Source organism: Balaenoptera borealis, assembly GCF_965194805.1.
Source record: "Balaenoptera borealis genome assembly, chromosome: 15".
Classification (NCBI taxonomy): Eukaryota; Metazoa; Chordata; class Mammalia; order Artiodactyla; family Balaenopteridae; genus Balaenoptera; species Balaenoptera borealis.
The window spans coordinates 55,752,988-55,777,169 of NC_138871.1; the positions used below are offsets into that span (position 1 = coordinate 55,752,988).

Consider the following 24,182-nt stretch of genomic DNA (forward strand, 5'->3'; position numbering starts at 1 on the left):
TTACTTGGATATTGAACTAGACTGTGAGGAACGTTGCAATGATAGATATTTCTGTGCATGGAAATTGGACGGTGAGTAAGGGCTCACTTGGTACATATTAAATCTGGAAGTCTTTTTTTTATAATACAATACCCAAACCTTAAAACATCAAATTTGGCATAGTGGCCTGTTTTGCAGTGTGGATAACATATCTTTTAAACCCCACATATATATATCTTTTCCTGCTTTTCAAAAGGCAAATAAAAATACCTGGGAGCAAGGTGAAGTTAATAACATGAATCCATTTATTTTCAGGGAGCAAGGTGAAGTTAATAACATGAATCCATTTATTTTAAAAGTACTATTAACTTTTTTTACACTCTGAACATTGCAACTAGAAATTTTATTTTACTTTTATATTAATTTCTTATTTCTTTTTCACTTCCATCCTTTATTTTAGAACATGCAAAAAGCTCTTGAATTGAAAGCAAAATATGAATCAGATATGGTTATCGGTGGCTATGCCTCTTTAATAAATTTGTGCTGTCGACATGATAATGCAGAAGAGGCATTGAACCTGAAACGAGAATTGTGAGTACCCTGGCACTGAAACAAATCATCAGCATGTATGCTGATATACAGTCCTTGATGGATCATGTAGATTGAATACTACTCTCATATAATGTGAATTTAAAAAATTCTCCTTTGTGTTTTTGAAATTTCATACTATAAGAATGATTAATTATGGCTTGTTTTCAGCAAGGAGTCTTTGTTTAAGTATGATAAGATGTTCTATTCCTTAAAGCCAAAGTTTTTTTCCTCTTGGTTATACAACTGCATATGACAGCAGTGGTGATGGTAACTATTTTATAAAGCTTGTTAAATATTCCACTTTCTGTACTGTAGTGTAAACAAAATTCTGTCTATTTCTAAGGTATCTTTGGTTTCCCATCCTGATAGATTTACCAAATAAAAATATGTCTTTCGGGGGTATTTCAGTATTCATGACAAAGTTAGAATCACCTTAAGTGCCATGAAGCAAAAGAGTTCCGTATTAGTGTCATTTGCAGATGGAAAGATGCAATATATATGTAGTGTTAGATTTTTACTTTGTCACTTTGAATATAATTACATGTGGATTTGTATATGGCTTCAAAAATAAACCTTAACTAAATTATAGAGGCCAATGTTAATAACAGTTCAGACTCTGATGAGTTTCTGAAAAGTGATCAAGTAGATATTGCAGTCCTTTTAACAGTTAAACAACTTCTAACATAATATAAATATGGCTTTAATTTTTAGTGACCGTTTAGATTCTTCTGCTGTCCTTGATACCAGCAAGTATGTAAGACTTGTAAAAGTATTGGGAAAACATGGCAAGCTCCAAGGTAAGCGTCAGCACATAAAGGAAACGTGTGATGCAAGTATCTTGCCACTGGAATAACATGTGAATTGATATTAATGGTATATCATGTCTTGCAAAGTGCTTGAACACTTTGCATACAAATTTGCATGTGAATCCAACCAGAGCTGCGTGGACAGTGTAGGCCATTAGTTTTAATGGATTGGCAAGCTTGTCATTTACATTTGCACAGCTCAGTGCTTTTTGCATTTCTGCAGCTAGTTTTTATTAGCATTGCTGTTTGGATTGAGTTTGAAGATCATGACTTATGGCACAATTTGCCTACATGCCTGCACTAATGGCTTTGTTTTTGCTTAAGAACGTTAGAAGGCTGAACATAAAACCTATAAATATAACCTTTATTCAAGAATATGAATTTTGCAGGAGTCTTTGTCTTCACTTTTAATAACCTTAACAAAATGTATACTTTAATAAGGTTTTACATAGAAGTTTGCAGGGAGAGCCTAGCTGATCATATTGTTGATGTACATACTCTAATTTTCTCGTAGTTGAGATAATGCTAAGGCTAATATAATTACACTTGATAATTTATTCTTACTCTTTGCTTGTTTCTTAACTTTCTCATTGGGCTTTATTTTGAAACTCTTTTTTTAACCTCCCTCTCTTCCTTTTATTCCTAGAGAAAATTTTTAAAAAATCTTTATAGTGAAAAATGTGTGGAGAAAATATTTGATTTGAACATTGAATTTTTTCCTAGGAAACCCTTCTAACACAGAAAATTCTTTATGACGATTAGCCTGCTTTTTAAAAATCATTTTCTGTAAAGCGGTCAAAACATTTTGTCTGTGCAATAATTAAGAACAACATTATAAAAATGCACTTATTCCATATCCTAAAATGTTTGTTTCTGCCTTCCTAATGAAGCTTAATGAATCTAATGTATTAACATGCAGTCTTTTGGAAAGCTTTCATTGGCTCTGCTTGGCTAATTAGTATCGACATAGCAAACAGGCCCTATCGGTATCAGACCATTAGTCTGGCTGTATATACAGTGTAAACACATCTTTATTATCTGGCCTCCTGACAAGCCATCTGCTGAAGAAACAATGGTGTGATTTAGCAGATGTTAGCTCTGAACGATAAAAGCATCCATTTAGGAGGATCTTACAGCTATAGGGCAGACAGTACAGGGTTATGTGGTGCAGAGTGGGCACACAGTCCCTATCTATAATTTGTAGTCAAAGTTGCAGGGAAATGATAAAACCATGCTATTGTGGATTTATAATTGTAGTCTCGTTTAGAAATGCAAGTAGTAATTAACTTGAAATCGGCATTATACACTAGAATTTACATTCCTGCTGGGCTTGAAATGCTGTTTTAATAGCAGTTTGTTTTCCCTACATGAAATTACCTAAGGGTCTTTTGTGCTGCTTCATTGTAGATGCTATTAACATTCTAAAGGAGATGAAAGAGAAGGATGTTCTTATCAAAGATGCAACAGTCTTGTCCTTTTTCCACATCCTAAATGGCGCAGCTTTAAGAGGTGAAACTGAAACAGTAAAACAGTTGCATGAAGCCATCGTGACTCTAGGGTTAGCAAAACCATCTACCACCTTAAGTTCCCCATTGGTCACCCTGTATCTGGAAAAGTAAGTTAATTGAATTTTCAGTTTTAAATGTTGGCATTGAAAGAATGAATCTAATCATTTGGGGATTATACTTTGTAAATTCTCTGTGGTGCTGTGGAAGCCTTGGAGGTTATTCGCCACAGAATAAGAGGACTTCTGTGGAGTAGGTGACCTTTAAAATCACCAGCAGCCCTGTGGTCCTGTGGATTACTTCTCAATGGAATGATCTATGGTGATTTTTTGTGTGTGGGGCATGTGATGATATTACATGAAGCCAAATCTAGTTCTTCCCAGTTTTGAGCCTTGTGTTGATTATTAACAAATATAAGAAAGAAGGATTCTCTAGGGCTTTTATGCTTCATGACTGTTATTCAGGTAATGATGTGGCAGCGTCTCTTCATTGCTCCTTTCCTCCATGTAGTATTTTAATTGCATGTACCAATACAGTAGTTATTCTAGCTTTGATAAATATTGTAGAAGATGTCTCTGTGTCTTGTGGGAAGAAGATGAATTTTGTTAATAGGGTGAGATTTACTGAATTTGAAAATTTTTACATTTGGAATGTTCATGTTGGTGCCCAATTTAAGGTATTTTTTCCAGTGCAAATCATAAAGTCAGCCTACTCTCTTGTAATGAGTGAAACATTTTAGTAAGATGATAAAGTATCCTTTATTCTTTTCTTTTTGTGTTTGTTTTTCTTTTCTGTTTTAAAAAATTTCTCAGATCTTACCTCTTTGTCATCTCTTCCATGGCTTAATGCAATTTTTAATCTGCTTATTTTGTGATTGTGATTTTCTAATTTTAGTTTGGATGTTGCCGTATCAGTGTCAGGAGAAAAGTAAAAGATAAATCTTAACGGTTCTCATATTCTTCCCACATTTCTGGTAGTTTTTCTTTATTTATTAGGGGGTATAGTTAATTGACTATAATGAATGATTTAGTATTGAATTTAAAATGTGGAATAAAAACATCTCTTTTAACTCTGTTAGGAAATATGTGTATACATATATATATATATGCACACACATACATGCACATAAATGTTTTATGAAATAATTTCTTTGCCATCCAATCAAAAAATAGTTTATCAACTTATATGATTTAGCTAAATCTTAACCTCCACAATCTCAGCATTACATCTTTTTAAAGAAATAGTGATTCAAACAATTATTGTGTTATTGAGTTCTCATGTTCACAGCCAACTTTATATAGAAATCCTATAATTAATATGCTTCCTCCTAGAATTTTTTTGATTGTTTAAAAGACCCGTCTCTGCAAATTGCATGTGGAGCTCTGCATAGGGATTTGAAAGAAATGGGCCCAGTGCCCAGAAGAATTAGGCCCTCCTCCACCATTGGGCAAAAATAAAATAATTAACAATGAAAATGAAGCCATGGTAGAAAAAATATCTTACAAATAGAAATACTTTGAAGACAGAGGAGATACAAAAGTTTTCCAGAAGAGGTCTGCAGATGGGGCTCATGAACCAAGGAGAACTTCCCCCAGGGGAAAATGGAAATAGCATGGGATTCAGATGTTAATGTGGAGCGTACTCTGTGCTTCCGATTTTACAGCACAGTCAGAGATTTGTGTGTCTCAGTAAAATCTGACTGTCCCTGTTAATTGGGCTAGAGAAATCTAAATTAGGGTCTTTTATGATTTTTTTTACTACTTTCAGATACAAAGAGAAATTACCTTCTATTTTTATTTGCCTGAATTTGTTTTTGTTTTTGCTATCTTTGCTTTGCAGAGGCAGTTTCCATGACAAGATCTTCAGTTTCATCTGTCATGATAAAAAGGTTTTGTTGACTCTTTTAGAGTCAGGAGAATAATTAAAAGGAGATAAAGGAAATTTCATGTTTAGTAGAAAACAGTAGTAGCACTCCTGGTCGGGGCTAAGTTGGAGGAAAACATTGACTTTGCAACTTATTTTCAATTGTGTTTTCCCAACTGATGGAAGATAGCTAATTAATTCAGAATCATGACAAGTGCAGTACTAGGATTAATTACGCTAGCCTGCCCAAAAGTCTACATGTATTTGATTTGATTAAATCTGTTTAATCTTCAATAATATCAGGTAATTGGCCTCAGCAGGTATGAGCTCATCTGGAGAATGAGACTTTTATTCAAACTTGGGGTAGAATTATGAGAAACATTTCAGAACACTTTACAAAATCTTCCTCCTTTCAAAGGCAAGCATCTTTTTGGAAAGTCATTGCAAAGACTCTGAAGAAGGCTGTCACTTACAAATTGTAATTCTGGAACAAATTTGCAAGGTTGAGTTCCTTAGAAAGATGATCTTTAAGATTCAATAGATCTTAATTTTGGACTGACTTTTCCAGCATTGGATAAAACACAGGAGAAATTTAATACTGTATCAGTTTGTTACTTGGATATTGTACTGAAAGCTTTACAGTTATGAAAAATAATACATTTTGTTTTTATTCATTTGCCAAAGGAAATCCAAAATAACAACAGGTTTGCAAAATTTTGAAGTTGTTAAACTAATCTGATTTGTATCATCAAAATAATACTTGCACTGAAAAGAAAAGAAGTATGCTGAATTGAACAAAATTTTCATGTGTTTCGTTTACATTGGGACTGTTCTATAAGACACATGTCTACATGTAGTCCACATGAATGTTTTACATTTTCCTTTGTAACTACTTAAAAAAAATTTTTTTTAATTGAAATCATGCCTGATCCAGAAAGATGACCTGGATCCTCCATATTAAGGAAGAAAGAAATGCTTTAAAATAGGTTAAAAGAGCTTTTGATTAGTCTTTATGCTATGATAAAGGAAATAAAATTAATGAAATCTGGGCCATTAGTTTTAAAAGCATAAAAATTTGTATGATGCAGTTTCAGATTCACTTGTATAGCTGATCCATTTTGGTTTCATTTCATACGAAAAATATCTGAAGCTGTTTAGCTGGATTATTTAGTGCAAATGATCAAAGAAGCTTTAATTTCTGCTTTCCATTTAGGATTTTTCTGTGCTGATTTGTGCTTTAATCTGTATATACCCACATGCATTTCATTTAAGTGAATCATGGACTTTGTCCATATAATCCTCCCAGAACTCTTGCTAAATTAATCTTGAGTTCTTCATAAAGGTCACAATTTCTGTAAGATGAACCTATACCAATACGTTTTAAAACTCACTGTAACACTTCAATATGTTGCAGAAGTGGGAAATACACTTTTTATAATGCTGGTTATTCTGTCATATACACTCCCCTTCAATTTTGGCATCTTCATTTGTACTGGATACTTTTATTATTTATGGGAATGCTCGCCTTCTAGAGTAAAACTCTTTATGTGCTAAAAGGAAATTAAGGAGGTTTGGCTCTTTTACTCCATTATTGCAATTAAGAATTTAGCATCATCAGTGCCAAAGGACAAAAGTGGTTCATTTGCCCTAGGGGGACAGGACAGTGATAAGATGATTTTTCGTCAAGGATCATTGGGTCGTAATTAAGTTACATTCATGGCTATTGCTTTTTGAAGGATGATTGGTAAATGACAGGCTTCATGTGCTTAGTACGGACAGTGTTCAGTAGGGTTTTTTCTCCCTCTGTCAGAAAATCCTGTTGAGCCTGATAATGTAAATGTGGCATTTTATTCTGAACAAAAGAGCAGGGAAATGAGCTATCTTGTCTAATCATTCAGTTGTTTAACACCGACTTCCAGTTTAGACTCAATTGGCTGGAAAGCACTTGACATGTGAAGTTAGTGCTGTTCCGAACGCATGTTTGAGTAAATTTGAAAGTAAGTGACAGCTAAATTGTACCTAGGGAAATTACAAAGCCTTCAACACAGTTAATTTTTTGGGGAGGATTAGTTGTAATTGCAACACCAGTCTTCTTGAAGATTCCGCATTTATAGATGATGAACAGAAAAAAAAAACATTTAGCTCTTTCAAGGGCTGGTTCTCTTCACAGAATAATTTTTGTGAAGTCGATGGTTTCTCCTGAATTGATTTCTTTCCACACTGAACATCTGCTTAAGATTTATAGAATAGTCAGTTTTTCGAGTGTTAAGGTGTTTTTTGTTTCCCCCTCCCTTGTTTTGAACTTTTTTCTCCCCTAAAGCCCCTCTTTTCTCCAGTGATTTCAGATTTTGAGAGCTTTTCAGTCAGTAAGCTCTTTAGGTAAATCACCACTTCACTAACACTTTATGCGTAATGTTGAAGCACTTTATTCCAATTTAAAAATTAATATTTGTCATTTAAAATTTTGATTAAATTGGAAGTTATTTACTATAGGTAAGGAGACTAAGTTTAAAGCTACCAATAGGTAGATAGTTGTCACTGGTTGTTCTTGTTCAAGATTGTATGAAACACATTTGTGATTTTTACAGTTATATATAAAGGAATTTGAGTTAGGAGGACTTTGTTTTCTGGTACCTTTAAGTAGATATTTTTATGATCAGCCTCATATAAATGTTATGTCCAGGGTTTGTTTTTCTGTCAGTGACATAAAGCATACTTTCATTTCATAATAAGGACTAACACAAGAGGTAACATCAGATTTGCCATGTTCTTATTGGACTCAGTCTATTATATATATGTGTGTTCTTAAAATTTAGAATTATAGAATCTTCCTTTCCACTGTTCTGTTTTTATTTCATAGGCTCCCAGAATTTTGATAAAGGCTATGTTGAGTTAATTTGCATCAATCAAAAATATTTTTAAATGATTGATTACTTTTTTTTTTTTTTTTAATTTTATATCTACTTTATTTATTTATTTTTGGCTGTGTTGGGTCCTCGTTTCTGTGCAAGGGCTTTCTCCAGTTGCGGGGAGCGGGGGCCACTCCTCATCGCGGTACGCGGGCCTCTCACTGTCGCGGCCTCTCCTGTTGCGGAGCACAGGCTCCAGACGCGCAGGCTCAGCAGTTGTGGCTCACGGGCCCAGTTGCTCCGCGGCATGTGGGATCTTCCCAGACCAGGGCTCGAACCCGTGTCCCCTGCATTAGCAGGCAGACTCTCAACCACTGCGCCACCAGGGAAGCCCCGATTGATTACTTTTTATTAGCATATATAGTTTTATTGATGAAAATCACTTTATGTATATCATTGAAATACTTTGGGGGGGTGTCTAGTCGTTGAAAATATCACAGTGGATTTTTCTTAGAGATAATAGTATGTTATAGAGTTGATTTTCACTTAGTATTATTTGAGGTTTGTGAAAGCAGTGGCTAAATTTTTATCAGGATTGGACTTTTAAAAATTTGTGACCCGTTTGTATATAAAGCTTTAGGAATTATGTGTGTATACTGAAATAAGCACGGAGTAAGTTTTGAATCCAGAATTAATATTTTCAACAAAATTTCTTCAAAGGATTATTGTTATTTTAGAGTAGAGTTTTAAATCAGTTCTAGTGTTTTAAGGTGTACAAAGGAAATCACAGGATCATTTTAGGTCACAGAAACTAGAATTACACTGATTGATAAAGTCTTCCCCCACATTTTGGGTGTAAGGCAGTTTCCACCTTTTTCCATTTGATATTTTACTGCACTTACTGATTTCATCCTGCCTAATAAAAGTGGTATTTTCATGTGATGATTTTTTCTGCTGGTGTGAAACATTTGAGATGATGAACCTAACAAGCTTAAGTTCATAGAACCTTGCGTTAGAGTATTAGAACTGGGAGGGAACCCAAAGGTCCTTGAGTTCAACTGTTGTGATAATCTTCTTTCATCACCACTTCTAGAAATGTGTCACACTGCTGTAGCCAAGCTTCATGTAGGGATTGAAATTCAAAAGTCCTATGAGTATACAACTATTTTCACAGCAATGTGAATTTTATATACTTTCTCATATTTTTCATTTCCCTCACCCAAAGTTTTCAAGCTTTAATAGGAAAGATTAATGATGACATCAAATCATATGAGGAGTGGACATTTTTATCTCTTTTTAAAGTGACGTGATCCAACCAAACACAAGTCAGAATGTAGATAATAAGGACTGAAAAGAAACAACTAGACCTTAGTTCATTTCTATCATCAGTAAGCACGCTTTGTACGAAATGTTTCACTATAGATTTCTAATTCATTTTGTTGGCAACCTGGGGTCAGTGACATTGTTACTTAAAATTACTAACAAATATATATGAATTATTTCCATTTTGCTATACTTTTCTGTTGTTCTAAGCATGTATAATCTTCAGAAGCATATATTTGGAGACCAAAGACTATTAACATGTCTATTTGATTGACAGAACAATTATTCATTCATTTATTGATAGCTTTGACCTAATGTAGGGAAAATACAATTGAGACAGTATTATCCTAGTTTGGGAATTGATCTGAAAAAGCAAATTATACTGCTTTTTAAAAATCAGTATGTGTTAGTTTTTCTCTTAAAATATTTTGGTATTTTTCCATTAAATGGAATTGTAAAAAGGTAATAACTGAACTTGTATCTGAAGCAAGGGAAAATACTGATTATATAAAGCTTTATATCATATGTGGTAGCTACTGTAGCACTTCTCTTGTATGACAGTAATCTAGCCTGCAACATCTACTTGCAGTTTTGAAATTAACCTGTAATTTAGTCTTCACCCCAAATGACAAAAATTCAAATGACTCTGTGGGGTGCCGGAAGATGCACTGTAAACAGGGCTTAGTAAGGGGATAAGGTAGAGTTCCATCAGGATAGGCTCATTTTCACTGTGTCAGTATTATTGTAGTAAAATTAATGCTTCTTCATGGTATTTTACTTTTTAGTACAGTTTAAAATCTTAATCTAGATAAAATAGTAATTCAATCTAGGGCAACATAACATTTGTATAATGAACCAAAATGTTAGGGCTTCAATGGAAAATTTTAAAAGGCTTTCTTCCTTTTGAAAACTGTTGCACATGTGAGAGAAATGTGTTTTCTCCACAAAGATTGTCACCGTTGTTACTACTTGTACGTTGGTCCATGTCTCTAACCATGCTTCTTTTTTTAATACATTTCATACTTTTTATTTCAAAAATCTTTAATTTCTTATTCCATATTACACCACCTTATTAGGTTAAACAAACAACATTGCTTTTAATAGAGCATAATATATAATTAGATGTACTCAAACGGGGGAGTCCAGGGACCTGAAGACAGTGCCTTTCTCTGTTTACCTGGTGGCCTTAGGCTAATCAGTCAATCTCTAGATGCCTTAATTTCCTCATCTATTTAAAAATAAAGGAAGGTGGCAAGTAGAATTGAATCACATAATCTCTACAGCTTTTTCAAGGTCTTAATAATTTCTCATACTGTCATTTTCCAAGGGAAACAGTAGGTTTTGAGGACCCACAGAATGTGTTTCCACACTTATTTAATAAACTGACTTAATGAAAATATCTTTTTATTTTAATTAATTAACCACGTAAGAGAAGCTTTGATTTTATAATTGGAAATAATTTTTAAAAGCTTACGCTCTAATGAAAAACTTTTAAAGAGTTCTAGAATTCACCAACCCTAAGAATATCCTAGGTTTAGCAACAGTAAGTTTCTATATGTATGAATCCTGAAGTTACTTCTTCCTGGGACTTCCTTGTGGCGCAGTGGTTAGGAATCTGCCTGCTAATGTAGGGGACACGGGTTTGAGCCCTGGTCCAGGAACGTCCCACATGCCGCGGAGCAACTAAGCCCGTGCGCCACAACTACTGAAGCCCGAGTGCCTAGAGCCCGTGCTCCGCAACAAGAGGAGCCACCACAATGAGAAGCCCACGCACTGCAACGAAGAGTAGCCCCTGCTCACCGCAGCTAGAGAAAGCCCACACGCAGCGACAAAGACCCAACGCAGCCAAAAGTAAATTAAAAAAAAAAAAAGTTACTTCCTCCTTATCTGGAGAGGCAGCAGTATGAAACATATGATGAGAGAGGTGAAAGTGCTTGAAAAGTTCTTGATGACTGTTGATGGACATTTAATAAAGTTTCCCAAATCTGGAATTATTGAGGACCATAAACACAAAGTGGTTGGAAAAAATATTTGACAGTAGTCCTTGTTTTTAGAATAATGCATTCTTATAGCAATTTATATATAATCTTAGAGAATGCCTTCATCTTTTGGACTTTTTAAAAAGTGCCATTTAGCAAGCGAAATAATAAAAGATGAAGCAGGGAAAACGGGACCACTAATGATGTCTGTACTCTGAACATTGATTTTTATATAAGAATTGTTTCTTGTATTTTTTTTTTTTTTTCCAATTTGGCTTCGTGGTATTCTACCTTAAATAAAACTCGCTCGTGTACCTTTTGACTGGTCATTGTATAGCTCTCAAATTAATTAGATATATTTTATTCATTGTTAATATTCTGATGTTTCCAAGGGATGACTTACCTACTGCTCTTGAAGTCATGATTGACTGCTATGAAAAGTATAAAATACTACCAAGGATTCATGATGTCCTATGTAAACTGATAGAGAAAGGCGAGACTGATCTAATTCAGAAAGGTTAGTCACCTTCTAATACGTTAGTGTTGTTAGTTTTCTTTTTTCCCCTCTTGCTTATTTAATCTTAATGTGTTGCTGTGAAGAGAAAATTTAACAGGAAGGCAAGCACATCCAGAGAAACTTTGTTACACTTCTGAGTCGAAAAGAAAAATATCAGGTAGATTTTTAACATTATAAATGTACTTGATTTTAGTAACTGTTCATTTTGAAAAGTCACCCCTCTGTTATTTTTTGCTCCGTTTCTTGATGATCCGCCTTTGTGAGATTTTCAACCTTATCCTCACCAGTTCTCTTTGAAGCTAGTCACAGGTACTTTATGTCATAAATGTATGCTGTTAGATAAGGAATGTGACAGAAAATTGGTTGATTAAGCTATAACCTTTAAGTTATTCTAAATATTTGTTTTAAAATTTTCTTGTATTTGTTCAGAACTCTTCAAGTGATACAGTGTTAGTCTATATTTTGTCTTCTAATATATTTCCTTCTTTCCTCTCTAGCAATGGACTTTGTGAGCCAAGAACAAGGTGAAATGACTATGCTGTATGATCTCTTCTTTGCCTTCCTACAAACAGGAAATTACAAAGAGGCCAAGAAGATCATTGAGGTATGATTTTAACTACAGTATTCTAATTGTACAGCTATTTAGACGCTTAATTAGAATATGTTTAAAAATTTTAACCTTTAATTACACATGTTCTGATTCATGTTAATATAATTCAGTCCCAATAATGTGGGGTGAGAGGGGGAGACTCGGCCAGCTTCTTTATTGTATATAATTACAGTTCAGAAAAGGCAGCCTGGTTGTATATTGAATTTGTTTCTTCACTTTGTTAAATTCACTGTTATATATCAAAATGATATTTGCATATTAAATCTTGGATTGTGGAACAATTAAATTAAACTGGCATTCCTGGGTGTAAAGTTGCTAATCCTCTTTGCCAAGGAATTCTTTGTTCTTAAAAGCAGTGGAATTTAATTTGCTGCAGACCATGCTCAGATTTATTTGTAATGCTTGTCTATAAGTTAATCAGCCAAACAAGTGCTGTCTGCAAGTGTTTGGCATTTAATTTAAAATTTCTTCTTCTTTTTTTTCACTATGGTAAGCAGCTTACGGGAAATGGTAGGTGACAAACCTGGGCTATTTAGGATTAGTATATTTTATCTAGGCTTGATTGAAATTTTGCTTACTGAAATTGATTAGTATATTTTCTCTAGGCTTGATTGAAATTTTGCTTACTGAAATTGATAAGTCAAAGGGCAACTATAAAGTCTGTCCAAATTGTGATTAATTTCACTACTAAACAATTCTGTATCTCCTAAAAAAAAAATCATTTCAGAGAAGATGGACCCATTGCCTTAAGAAATATTACTTTTAATGTGAGTAAAATAAACTTGTAAATACATCAGTAATCATTTTTCTCTCAGATATACTTTACTGTTACTCCATGTCTTTTCCCAGAGGTGCCCATGGTGGATGAGACATAAAGGTGGTGTTTGGCCTCCTTGTTTTTATGTTGATGACTGCTTATAATGGATTTGAAAATACAGGCACACATCCCAGAAAATTATTAGTTTCTCTTGACATTTTTCAAAGAAGAGAAAAGTCCAGTATGAAAAAGGAGGACTGTGAAATTAATTCAGAACTTTCTTATCTTTCTGTCTGTCTTTAACTCAATCTGTCCTCCTGTCGGAGGGAAGTGTGGAGCATGCTGTCTTGGACAGGTGCTTCTGTAGCTCAAGTAGTTCATTTGTATTTTCTAGAAAATGTTATAAATTCTCTCATCGAAAGTGCACAGTGTATGTATCTGAAAATGAGGGAAGCTGTCTGCCTGTTGAGTTCTGTACTCTGTATGCATGTTATCAGTATTAGTAAGGCACTGATCAGAGCAGAAATAAAGCTCAGGTATTCAGATAATAGTGATTAGAGGTTCTGCAGCAGGAAATCACGTGCCTCTCTTTGTGTAATAAGCAAGACATAATAGGAAGCGCAAAAGGCATAAGAATGGGTTCTCCTTTTGTCATCTACTTGCTAGTGTGATAGTGAATAAGTTACTAAACCTTTCTAAGCTTCCTCATCTCTAAAAGGGAATATAGTATCTTTCTTTAAGATTCAATCACATAATGTATGTAAAGCAGCTTGCATGTTTCCTGGATTATGGTAGTAATCAATATTATTAATTCTCTTTGCCCCTTAAAGGTAGAGATTGTGTTTTCTTCATCCCACATAATTCACAATATGATGCTTAGCATAAGGTGCATGTTTGTCACGTGAATAGGCGAGAGGAGGCTGCATCTTAATTACTTTAAAGCTTTTCCAATGTACAACATCATTGAGTGTAATCATTTAGGAATGGCTGTCTACTGATGACACAGTTTTTATAGTGAATGTGTACAGAATTGCTTAAAGGATAAAGAATAGCTTTACAGAATCCCTCTGCAGTACCCTAGGGTAGGACAGCAAGGTGTGCAATATATGGAAATATACTGAAGCACGTTTTTAGGTTTTTTTTTGTTTTTTTTAATGCTTAGTTGGAGTTGAATTAAAGTGGGAACTTGATTTTTTGACTATTAAAATTCAAGACCTGGAGTTCTCGCTTGTGGTTTTCTAAGGATTATTGGAAATATTAAAAGTAATGAAAATTAATAAACTAGGACTGTATCACCATATGAAAGAATATTATAAATACTGAGCAACATTTTTATTATTCCCCAAAATGCAATAGTGTCTTATCAATGGGTAGATTCACTAGGGTTGAATTTCCAAAGCAAAATATACAATAAAGCTTCTTTGTATTTGAAACACTGTGGGAGATAAGATAAACCAAGTCATAAAAATGGTCTCATTAAATGAAGAAAGAGGCAAGATTCAGTGTATAATACAACCTGTGTTTTTAAAATGAGTTGGTATACATATATACATGTATAATACGTTTTAACATAGTTATATTTCATTTCTACCCATGGATTATTGCAGGAGGGTGGAATTATAGCTGGTATTTTGCTATATACTTTTCTGTATTTTCTGAGTTTTCAGTAATGAGCATATGTATTCTTATTGTATATATACTCAGAAAGAGTGTTATTGTCTACAAAGAAAGAGAAAAGTAAATAAGACTTATATCCACCCTCAAGGAGTTAATGTGAGATTAATACATGAAGATAATGTCTATATAAGACTGAGAAGTTTTGACTGCTGTAAGAAAAATACAAATAGTTCTGAGAGTTCAAGAGAGAAAGTTATTCCCAGTGTAGGAAATTAGGTAAGACTTTATTGAGAAAATGGGGTTTAGGGTGTGGCTTGATGGATGTGGTAAGTACTGTTCACATTTGGGAGTTTGATGGGGTTGGGCATGTATTAAAGGTATTAGAGGTAGAACAAAGAAGTAGAAAAGGGAAGTCTCTAAGTAGTTCCTTTTTTTCTCCAGCTTCATTGAGATACAAGTGACATTTAACATTGTGTAAGTTTAAGGTGTACAACCTGTTGGTTTGATGTGCTTATATATTGCAAAATGATTACCACTGTAGTGTTAGTTAACACCTCCATTACCTCATGTAATTACCATTTCTTTTTTGTGGTGAGAACATTTAAGATCTACTCTTAGCATCTTTCAGGTATATGAGTGTGTGTGTGTGTGTATGTGTGTGTGTGTGTGTGTGTGTGTGTGTACGTGCACGCTGTATTGTTAAGTATAATTGCCATGTTGTACGTTAGATCCCCAGTACCTGTTCATCTTAGAACTGGAAGTTTGTACCCTTTGACCAACATCTCCCCGTTTCTCCCCACCCCAAGACCCTGGCAACCACCATTCTATGCACTGTTTTTAGGAGTTCAGCTTTTTTAGATTTCACATGTAAGGGATATTCATACAGTCTTTCATGTCTCTGTCTGACTTATTTTCCTTAGCATAATGCTTTCATGGTCCATCTTCATTGTTGCAAATGGCAGAATTTCTTTCTTTCTCATGGCTGAATAGTGTGTGTGTGTGTGTGTATGACTTGCAAATATTTTCTCCTATTTCATAGGTTGCCTTTTAATTTTGTTGATTGTTTCTTTTGCTGTACAGAAGCTTTATAGTTTGATGTAGTCCCACTTATTTATTTTTGCTTTTTTCACTTACGCTTTTGTGTCTTATCCAAAAAATTGTTGCCAAGACCAGTATCAGGGAGCTTTTTCCTTGTGTTTTGTTCTAGGAGTTTTATGATTTCAGGCTTTATGTTAAAGTCTTTAATCCATTGCAAGTTAATTTTTGTAAGTGGTAAAAGATAGGGGTTTAATTTTATTCTACTGCATGTGATTATCTAGTTTTCCCAATACCATTTATTAAAGAGACTATCCTTTTCCTGTTGAGTATTCTTGGCTCCCTTGTCAAATATTAGTTGACTGTACATGTGAAGGTTTATTTCTGGTCTCGATTCTGTTCCATTGGTCTTTGCTTCTGTTTTTATGCCAGTACTGTTCTGTTTGATTACTATAGCTTTGTAGTATAGTTTTAGGAAGTGTGATGCCTCCAGCTTTGTTCTTTTTCAGGGCTGCTTTGGCTATTTGTGATCTTTTGTGGTTCCATACAAATTTTAGGATTGTTTTTTCTATTTCTGTGAAAAATGCCATTCAGAATTTTGATAGGGATTTCATTGACTCTATAGATAGCTTTGGATAGTATAGACATTTTAACAATTTTAATTCTTCTGATCCATGAACATGGGATATCTTTTTATTTATGTCTTCAATTTCTTTCATCAAAGTCTTATAGTTTTCAGTGTACAGATCTTTCACAACCTTGGTTAAATTTATTCCTAGGTTTTTTTGTTTTTTTTTTTTTTTCCTAGGTTTTTTTTAAAATCATTTTGATAATCTTGTGAATGGTATTGTTTTATTTTTTTCAGATATTTTGTTGTTAGTGGATAGAAATGAAATTGATTTCTGTATGTTGATTTTGTGTCCTGCAACTTTACTGAATCCGTTGATTAGTTCTAATAGTTTTTTGGTGGAGTCTTTAGGATTTTCTGCATATGATATCTTGTCATCTGCAAACAAAGACAGTTTTATTTCTTTCTGATTTCCTAAATAGTTCTTTCATCCTAGGGTATAGGATTTATAGGAAGTATTTTTGTTTGTAAGGGTAGATTGTTCCCAGAGACGCTTCAATATCAGAATAAGCAGGCTTGAGTTGATGCAGAATACAGTGAACTCTCAGCAGTGTTAGAAAGAAATTTATATTAGCAGAAGAATGTGTGATAGATGAAAGGGAGTTTGGGACAGTGAGATTAATAGGATCTGAATTAGGATTGTGGTTGTAGGTATTTTTAAGATACTTTACTTAGTCATCTCTAAATGATATCTAATAATTGAAGGATAGTGACCTTAATTAGCAGAAGGTATGGTGAATTAACAGAGGCATAAGATCATCTAAGCTCTGACTTGAGATAAACTAAGCTCTAACTTAGATCTGATACAGCGTCTCCCATCATGAACCCTTATAAGTTGGCATTGGCAGATTTCATCACCTAAAACTTCGTGGATGAAGTCCTTTAACTAAGGTGGTTGATAATATTTGAGTGGCTTCCCAGTTTGACCAATTTCCCCTCCTTCCCTCCCTCCCTCCCGCCCTTCAATAAATAATTATGGCTCACATCTTACAGTCTTGTTCTAAAGATAGACCTTAAAAAGATGAATCCATAAAATGCAATAATTGCTGTAACAGAAAGTGCTGTAGAAAGCATCTGTTTCAGACTAGATCTTTCTGAGGAAGTGATGTTTGGGATAAGAACTAAAGGATGAACTGGGAGCCAGCCACATAAAGAGTGGGAGCAAAAGCATTTCACTTAGAGGGCACTGTCTGTGCAAAGGCCTGAGAAATTTTGTTATGTTTTTATAGATGGTACCTCTTTTATGGTTCATAGTAGCAAAGATTTGGACTAAAACCCAGGCCTCCTGAGTTCTAGTTCCATGCTCTTTTGCTAGAAATTATGATAAAATAGGGTTGTATTTCTTTGTTTTTTTAAAAAAATGACTTCATTCTTTCAGCCAAGTGTCTTCTAAGGTACTTCATTCACCTCCCAGGAAAGAAGTGTTGCAGGTCATTTAAATAAATTAACAGTTTAGATCATTCATTTTGTGTATTAAGACTGGAGATTAAGTCCAGGGAGTGATGATAAAAACAAGTACAAAAAGTTAAATAATGACATGAAATGTTAAATAACCATATTAAAGGTTTCTATAAAGAATTATATTATTTAATTTTATTCTTAACCCTTTGAGCAGTTCAGTAATCACTTATGATTGCCTGCCATGTGCCAGGCACTAAGTTCTCAGGATACAAACACAAAGATGAGTAAGAGTCTGCTTTAAACTTATTTAGCATTTCTTTTTCTAACCTCATCCCTTGAGGTTCAAGCCTAGATTACAAGTTAAGCAGTATAACCAATATTGGTAACATTTTTATACTTCTCAAATGATTTTCATGTACATCTTCATGTGAGCTTCATGTAACAACTCTGAGAAGTAATTAGGGCAATGAAACTTCAGTTCAGGTTGTGAGTGTGGAGCTTAGTTAGTTAGTAGTAGTCATGGAATTTGAAATCACATCCTGATTTCACATTTTCTGTTGGTTCCCTTACACCATTTCTACCTCCATGATCTCTCTTTTTTAAAGATTGAGATACAATATAACATTTCATAAGTTTAAGGTGTAGGACGTGTTTATTTGATATATTTATGTATTTCAATACAACCTCCATGATCTCTCGACCCTTAATATCTGAACCACCAAAACAACTTATTGTTTCTCCAAACTTACTCTTTCTTGACTTTTCCCTCTCGTCTTATCTGCTATTACCCTTCCATCACACTTCAGCCAGAGTAAATTTGCTGTCCTCTCAGGGGGCAAAACCCTTCTTTTTATGACTTTGCCTTTAGGACCAAAAGTTTGGATTACAGCAATCTCCCAACCTTTGTTCCTCTTCCCTTTGTTCTTTAATAGATCAAATTCAGGGTTTTATCCTAATTTGCCTTCCTTAATAAGCCTGAATGGATCTTACATATAAAGAAGGGATTTTGGAGCTAGTTTCCCCCTCCAGCCCTCGAATTTCAAGAGATGTCAGTTCTCATGCAAATTCATACCCGCCTCCCATGAGTTAGTTTACTTAGTATCTTCTGTAACACCTGGATCATATTTAGTTAATGATAGTTAGACTGTTAGTTTGACTTGCTCAGACATATTTTCCTCCTTACTAGACCACGGTCCTTAAGTCTGTCTCTGGAGATTTTACAGAAAAGGACAATTATTGAAAGGTTTAATAGTTTTTTTCTCCTTGCTCTCTTGGCTATGGGGATAAATAGTTGCGTTCTTGCTGTTTTTGTTTGTCCCATCCACCTCGTGCACTTGATTTTCCTCCTACTACTCCAGGTAAAGGACATGAAGCCAGAGTACTTGTTTGTTTTCCATTTTCCATTTCTAGCAGTAATGGTAAGAAAACTCAGAGCAGGTAAAAATCACTATTTTAGTTAAATTTAAAATGATCACCTTTGAGATAGAGTTTGAAGTAGAAGAATCTTCATCTGTTTTCACTTTAAAGGTAATAATTACTTGATACCTATTTTCACTAGTATACATCGAAGCCTATTATGATAACAGCAAATTTACATCAGAGTAATATAATGAAATTAATGAAAATTATTTTTTTATTTTGGATTACTTTTTTTCTTATATAAGTGAACCTAGTACTGAATTGGAACTGCACAAAGAGTGTTTTGAAGCACAGTAACCCAGGTGGAAACAAACATGCTGTATTTTGGTTTTGGTGTTTTTTTGTTTGTTTGTTTGTTTTTATTTTTGCCTGCATTGGGTCTTCGTTGCTGCGTGCGGGCTTTCTCTAGCTGTGGCTAGTGGGGGCTACTCTTCATTGCAGTGTGCAGGCTTCTCATTGCAGTGGCTTCTCTTGTTGCAGAGCACAGGCTGTAGGCGCATGGGCTCAGGAGTTGCGGCGCATGGGCTCTAGGGCACACGGGTTTCAGTAGTTGTGGTGCATGGGCTTAGTTGCTCCATGGCATGTGGCATCTTCCCGGGTCAGGCATCAAACCCATGTCCCCTGCATTGGCAGGCGGATTCTTAACCACTGCGCCATCAGGGAAGTCCCTTTTTGTTTTTTTTTAATTACAGTAATTACTTTATCCTCACTGTCTATTAAATAGATTGTATGTAACAAAAACAGGAAAGATTAAGAGTTGAGTTCATTGTTTTAATTAAGCAGTAACTGGTTTTGGATAAGTTATATTTAGCATCCCAATTAGAATTCTATTCTCCATATTTTATTACATTTTTCATTTTTACTTTAAACTTGCAATGTTTAAAATTCAATAAGATGTTAAGAGATAAGCCAGAAACGTAGACTATTACAGAAGCCTAGGAGATTTAGTTAATCTGACCTAGATGTTCTTTTGATGATTGAGATTTATTTGTGAAAACAGTTCTCAATTTCAAAATGAAGCATAGGAATATCTGCCGTATAAGTCAGTTGTCCTGCCAGTGACAGGCAGATTAATCAGCCACAAAAAGGAAGAGTTCGCCATAAAAGTTGTGCTAGTCAGATCACTGGCATTTGGATGAGCCATAATATTGAAAGTTATAAGTGAATGTAGCTCTTGCATTTTGCCATGTTCTAAAGAGGATTATCTAGTATTTTTTCAAGGGCTTTTTGTATACATTTGATGTTAGCTTCATTTTCAATGTAATGCATGTGAAACAAAACAGATAATGTGAGAAAATCCCTGAGTAGAAGTTGGGTGCAAATGTAAATATTAATGATGTTTGAGAATATATATCAACAGTTAATTTATTCGACATTTATTTCGTGTATCGGAAAATGTGGGTACTTGCACAGTTAGAATGAGAACACTTATACAACTTCTTCTGTACCAATTTTTCTGTCATTCTACCAGAGCTCTGAGATGTTAGTTCTTGTGTCAGTTTTTAATTTAACATTGTACAATACTATTTTTTTTAAACTTATTTATTTTATTTAATTTTGGCTGCATTGGGTCTTCATTGCTGTGCGCGAGCTTTCTCCAGTTGCGGCGAGCGGGGGCTACTCTTCATTGCGGCACGCGGGCTTCTCATTGCGGTGGCTTCTTGTTTTGCCGAGCACACAAGAAGTGTGCTAGGTGCGTGGGCTTCAGTAGTTACAGCACGCGGGCTCAGTAGTTGTGGCTTGCGGGCTCTAGAGTGCAGCCTCAGTAGTTGTGGTGCACGGGCTTAGTTGCTCTGCGGCATGTGGGATCTTCCTGGACCAGGGCTCGAACCCGTGTCCCCTGCATTGGCAGGCGGATTCTTAACCACTGCGCCACCAGGGAAACCCCTACAATACTATTTTTAAGAAATAAAAAGTAATGAGGACTTATAAATAAGAGATCAGATTTGAGGGTTGCCTGGTGTCATCCACAAAACTGAGTGGAAAAAGCAGTAAACGTACGTCCTCTGGACTGGAGCAGCCAGGGTAATGAGTATGTTGTTTTCTTATCATAATGCTGGGATTGAAATGTAGTATTTAATAGGGAAGCCCTATTACAGATGATGAAAATACTGGAAGTAGAGTGACAGATCCTTGGAATTATATGTGAAGTGGTTTGCCTTTTATTTCAGTATCCAGAATTGTAAAGTAATTGTTTTGAAGCCAGAGTTATTGACTAAACCTTAGTAATTCCTAATTGAGGCTGTAACACACATCTCAATTACTGAAATAAACTAAGACTATGAACTAATTTTAAGTACTTAGCTTGTTTTTAGTGCTTAGCTCTTTAAACGTTTAGTTTTAGATACTAGGCAAGCATGTGTGGTAATCAGAGTACTTTTATCACTGAGTTTTACAAAGCATGTTTCTTTAAAAGCCATTGGTTTTATCATTGTGACAATTGTTAGTAAGTCTACATAACATATTAATAATTTTTGCTTCCTGAATCTATTGGGATCTCTGAAGTGTGTGTGTGTGTGTGTGTTTAATTTGACATATTTTGGAGTTGATTTAGTCCATGATTTCAAGGTTTCTTTTTGAGCTACAGAAAGCTTAGCCATTTTTAATGATTAAAGATTTATGGAATGAAAATTGACCTACAAAGTAACATTTTGAAATAACCCGAATCTTCTAGACACTGGTTAAGTATAGGTTGTTTTAATCCTAAAGGTCTTTGATAACTGTGGGATTAAGTTATAGGTTTCTTTTAGTATACACATTTGGCAGGGAGGAAGCAGGGTCATTAGAAGGAAAACTATTTGTCTTTGAGGGAAGATTAACATTTAGTTAAAGCCTTACCTTGTGTGCTGTATGATTATTTTATTTTACAGACTCCAGGCATTAGAGCTCGGCCTACAAGACTTCAGTGGTTTTGTGATAGATGTATTGCAAGTACTCAGGTTTGTGTTTAATTTCTGGTCTCACTCACCTAAAACTGTGAGTAGAAAGCAAGTGCCCTACATGTCCTGTGAGCGTTTGGGGAGTTCAGGAGATGCAGCGTTGCTTATCTTGGTTGTTTTCCAAATAAGCAATAGCTTAATTCTGGTTTCTGAAGTCCAGTGGAATCCCTAAAAATTTTAACTTGGGCTCTGAAGATTTTAGCTTGCTTCATTCTACTTGTTGGTTTGAGCAGGCTAATGTTGTTTCTTTGGCAATTTAAATCTGCTTCAGTCGTTAGTGACCAGAGGAGTCACTTGATGGGAGCCCACTGGAGTTTCTACTTTACCTCTACTCCAGCACAGATATCTGTTCACATCCTGCCAAGAAAATGCCACAGGGAAAGAGGAGTTTAAAGTTTGGGTGGAGGAATATTCCTATTAACAAATATAGATATACTCACTGAGTCCTCCACCGTAAATATCTTTGAACTCTACAGAATGCTCCTTTGTGGAGGTTCCCTCAACTAGATAATTATTCATGTGTTCTTGACTCCAAAGAGTCCTTTAGCCCTTTAACTTAAAATTTTTTAAAAATTATGATAAAATACATATAACATCAAGTTTATCATTTTAACTGTTTTTAAGTGTACAGTTTAGTGGCATTAAGTACATTCACGATGTTGTACTCAGTCCTTTAACTTTTGAAGTGAAGTTAATCTGCCCTTTGGGTAAAGTTAATTTGAAGGATTATTCAACTGTGATTTGTCAACTATAAAATATGTCCTTTACACAATCTAGATCCATCTGTTAATCTTATTTTTAAGGTTGAAACTCTAGAAAAATTAGTGGAGCTGACACAGAAGCTATTTGAATGTGATAGAGACCAGCTATACTACAATCTGTTAAAACTATACAGTAAGTAATCTGACTATTCCTCGTGTTTTCATTTTGAGACATTTATTCTATGGAAGGCAGTGGCCAGAAAGGAATATCAGGCTATGAGGAAGCTCCAGGGGTTGTCAAATGTGGAGTCTTCAACAGAGGCTCATGTAGAGGCCAGATTGAATTTTATCACAAAATGTTATATTGTATCACTAGACACCCTACAGTCTTCATAATTTCTGACATTCTTGCTGCAATAATGAGAAGGTGAGAAAAATCTTCATCAGAGCCACAGAATTTAATAGGAGTTTTTGAGGAGAGACTATTCTTTTTTTTCTTTTAATTTAATTTCTTTAGTAGATTTATCAGTCACTTCTATAAATAAGTAATCATTGACATGTTCATGTATATAGATCTTTTTCCAGAAAAATGCATATTGATGTACAGACTCATTGCTGAACAATTACTTTTTTAAATGTGATTGTATTATAATGTAGTTTTGACTCAGTTCTATATTACAAACGTTTTTCTACATTTTATCACCTACAAATGGCTACAATGAACAGATACACTAGAATTTACTCAACCAGTCTCCTACTCCTAGACAAGTGAATAGATTTCAGTTTTCCATATTATAAAATAACACTGCATTAGTCATCTTTGCATCTAATCTTTGCTCACACCCTTAATTGTTTCCCTAGGCTGAATTTGTGTTTATATTAAGGGTTAAAAGTGATGAACTTTTCTGAAAGCTTTGATCTCTATTGTCAAACAGTACTCTAGAACTGTGCAGTCTCTTAGGGTATTTGGGTAGAGAGGAACAACACTTAGAATAATCAGTGACCTTTCTTCCTTCCTTTCCTTCCTTCCTTTTCTTCATAGATATTTGATCTAGATTTATTCTTCTCTTTTTCTCTTGGGACGTTTTCCTTCACCAAACATAGAAATGAATAAGGTGATTTCATTTGTCTTTTTGAACTTGTATTTATTATCATTGGAAGCTTTGTCTTACATCTTGATGGTGTATGTAAAATAAGACTTGCTGTAAAATTTACATTTCATTTGTTGGTTGCATTGACATACCACAATGTAATTCTTAAAACTTTGGCTTGAATATGATCAGATTCTGGCACACAGTGCTGAGGTTGTTGTTGAATGTATAGAATTTAAAAACTTAGGTTTTAGGTATTTAGTCCTTAATTAGTGGATTATAACCTGTATTTGAGTGCTGATTCTCCCTCCTTCCCCTGCTTTTTCTTACTTTTGAAGAACTGTTTCTTGCTTAAATTCTAATTTTATGCAAACTAAAAGAGAAGTACTAAACTTACATGTCCAAATGAGTCTCAGCCTTTAAAATCATCCCCATAAGAAGACTATATAAACTTTCGTTCAGAAATACTCTGAAGCCCTTACTGTGCTAGCCTTTGAGGTCGGCACTGCAGATAGAAAGGTAGTGCTCTTCAGAAGAGTTAGACCTGAACCAACACTGACAATACCCTGGGG

At 34.7% G+C, this 24,182-nt stretch overlaps 1 protein-coding gene across 1 annotated transcript in view; it reads left to right on the forward strand.

Annotated features, from left to right (window-relative positions):
- The window catches only part of LRPPRC (leucine rich pentatricopeptide repeat containing), a 111,258-nt gene that overhangs the window by 56,650 nt on the left and 30,426 nt on the right, over positions 1–24,182 (forward strand). The window contains exons 21-27 of the mRNA XM_082357991.1: positions 440–570; positions 1,282–1,367; positions 2,784–2,991; positions 11,288–11,412; positions 11,910–12,016; positions 21,750–21,818; positions 22,622–22,712. Of these exons, the coding sequence (XP_082214117.1) occupies positions 440–570; positions 1,282–1,367; positions 2,784–2,991; positions 11,288–11,412; positions 11,910–12,016; positions 21,750–21,818; positions 22,622–22,712 (817 nt within the window). The remainder of the gene's footprint in view (positions 1–439; positions 571–1,281; positions 1,368–2,783; positions 2,992–11,287; positions 11,413–11,909; positions 12,017–21,749; positions 21,819–22,621; positions 22,713–24,182) is intronic.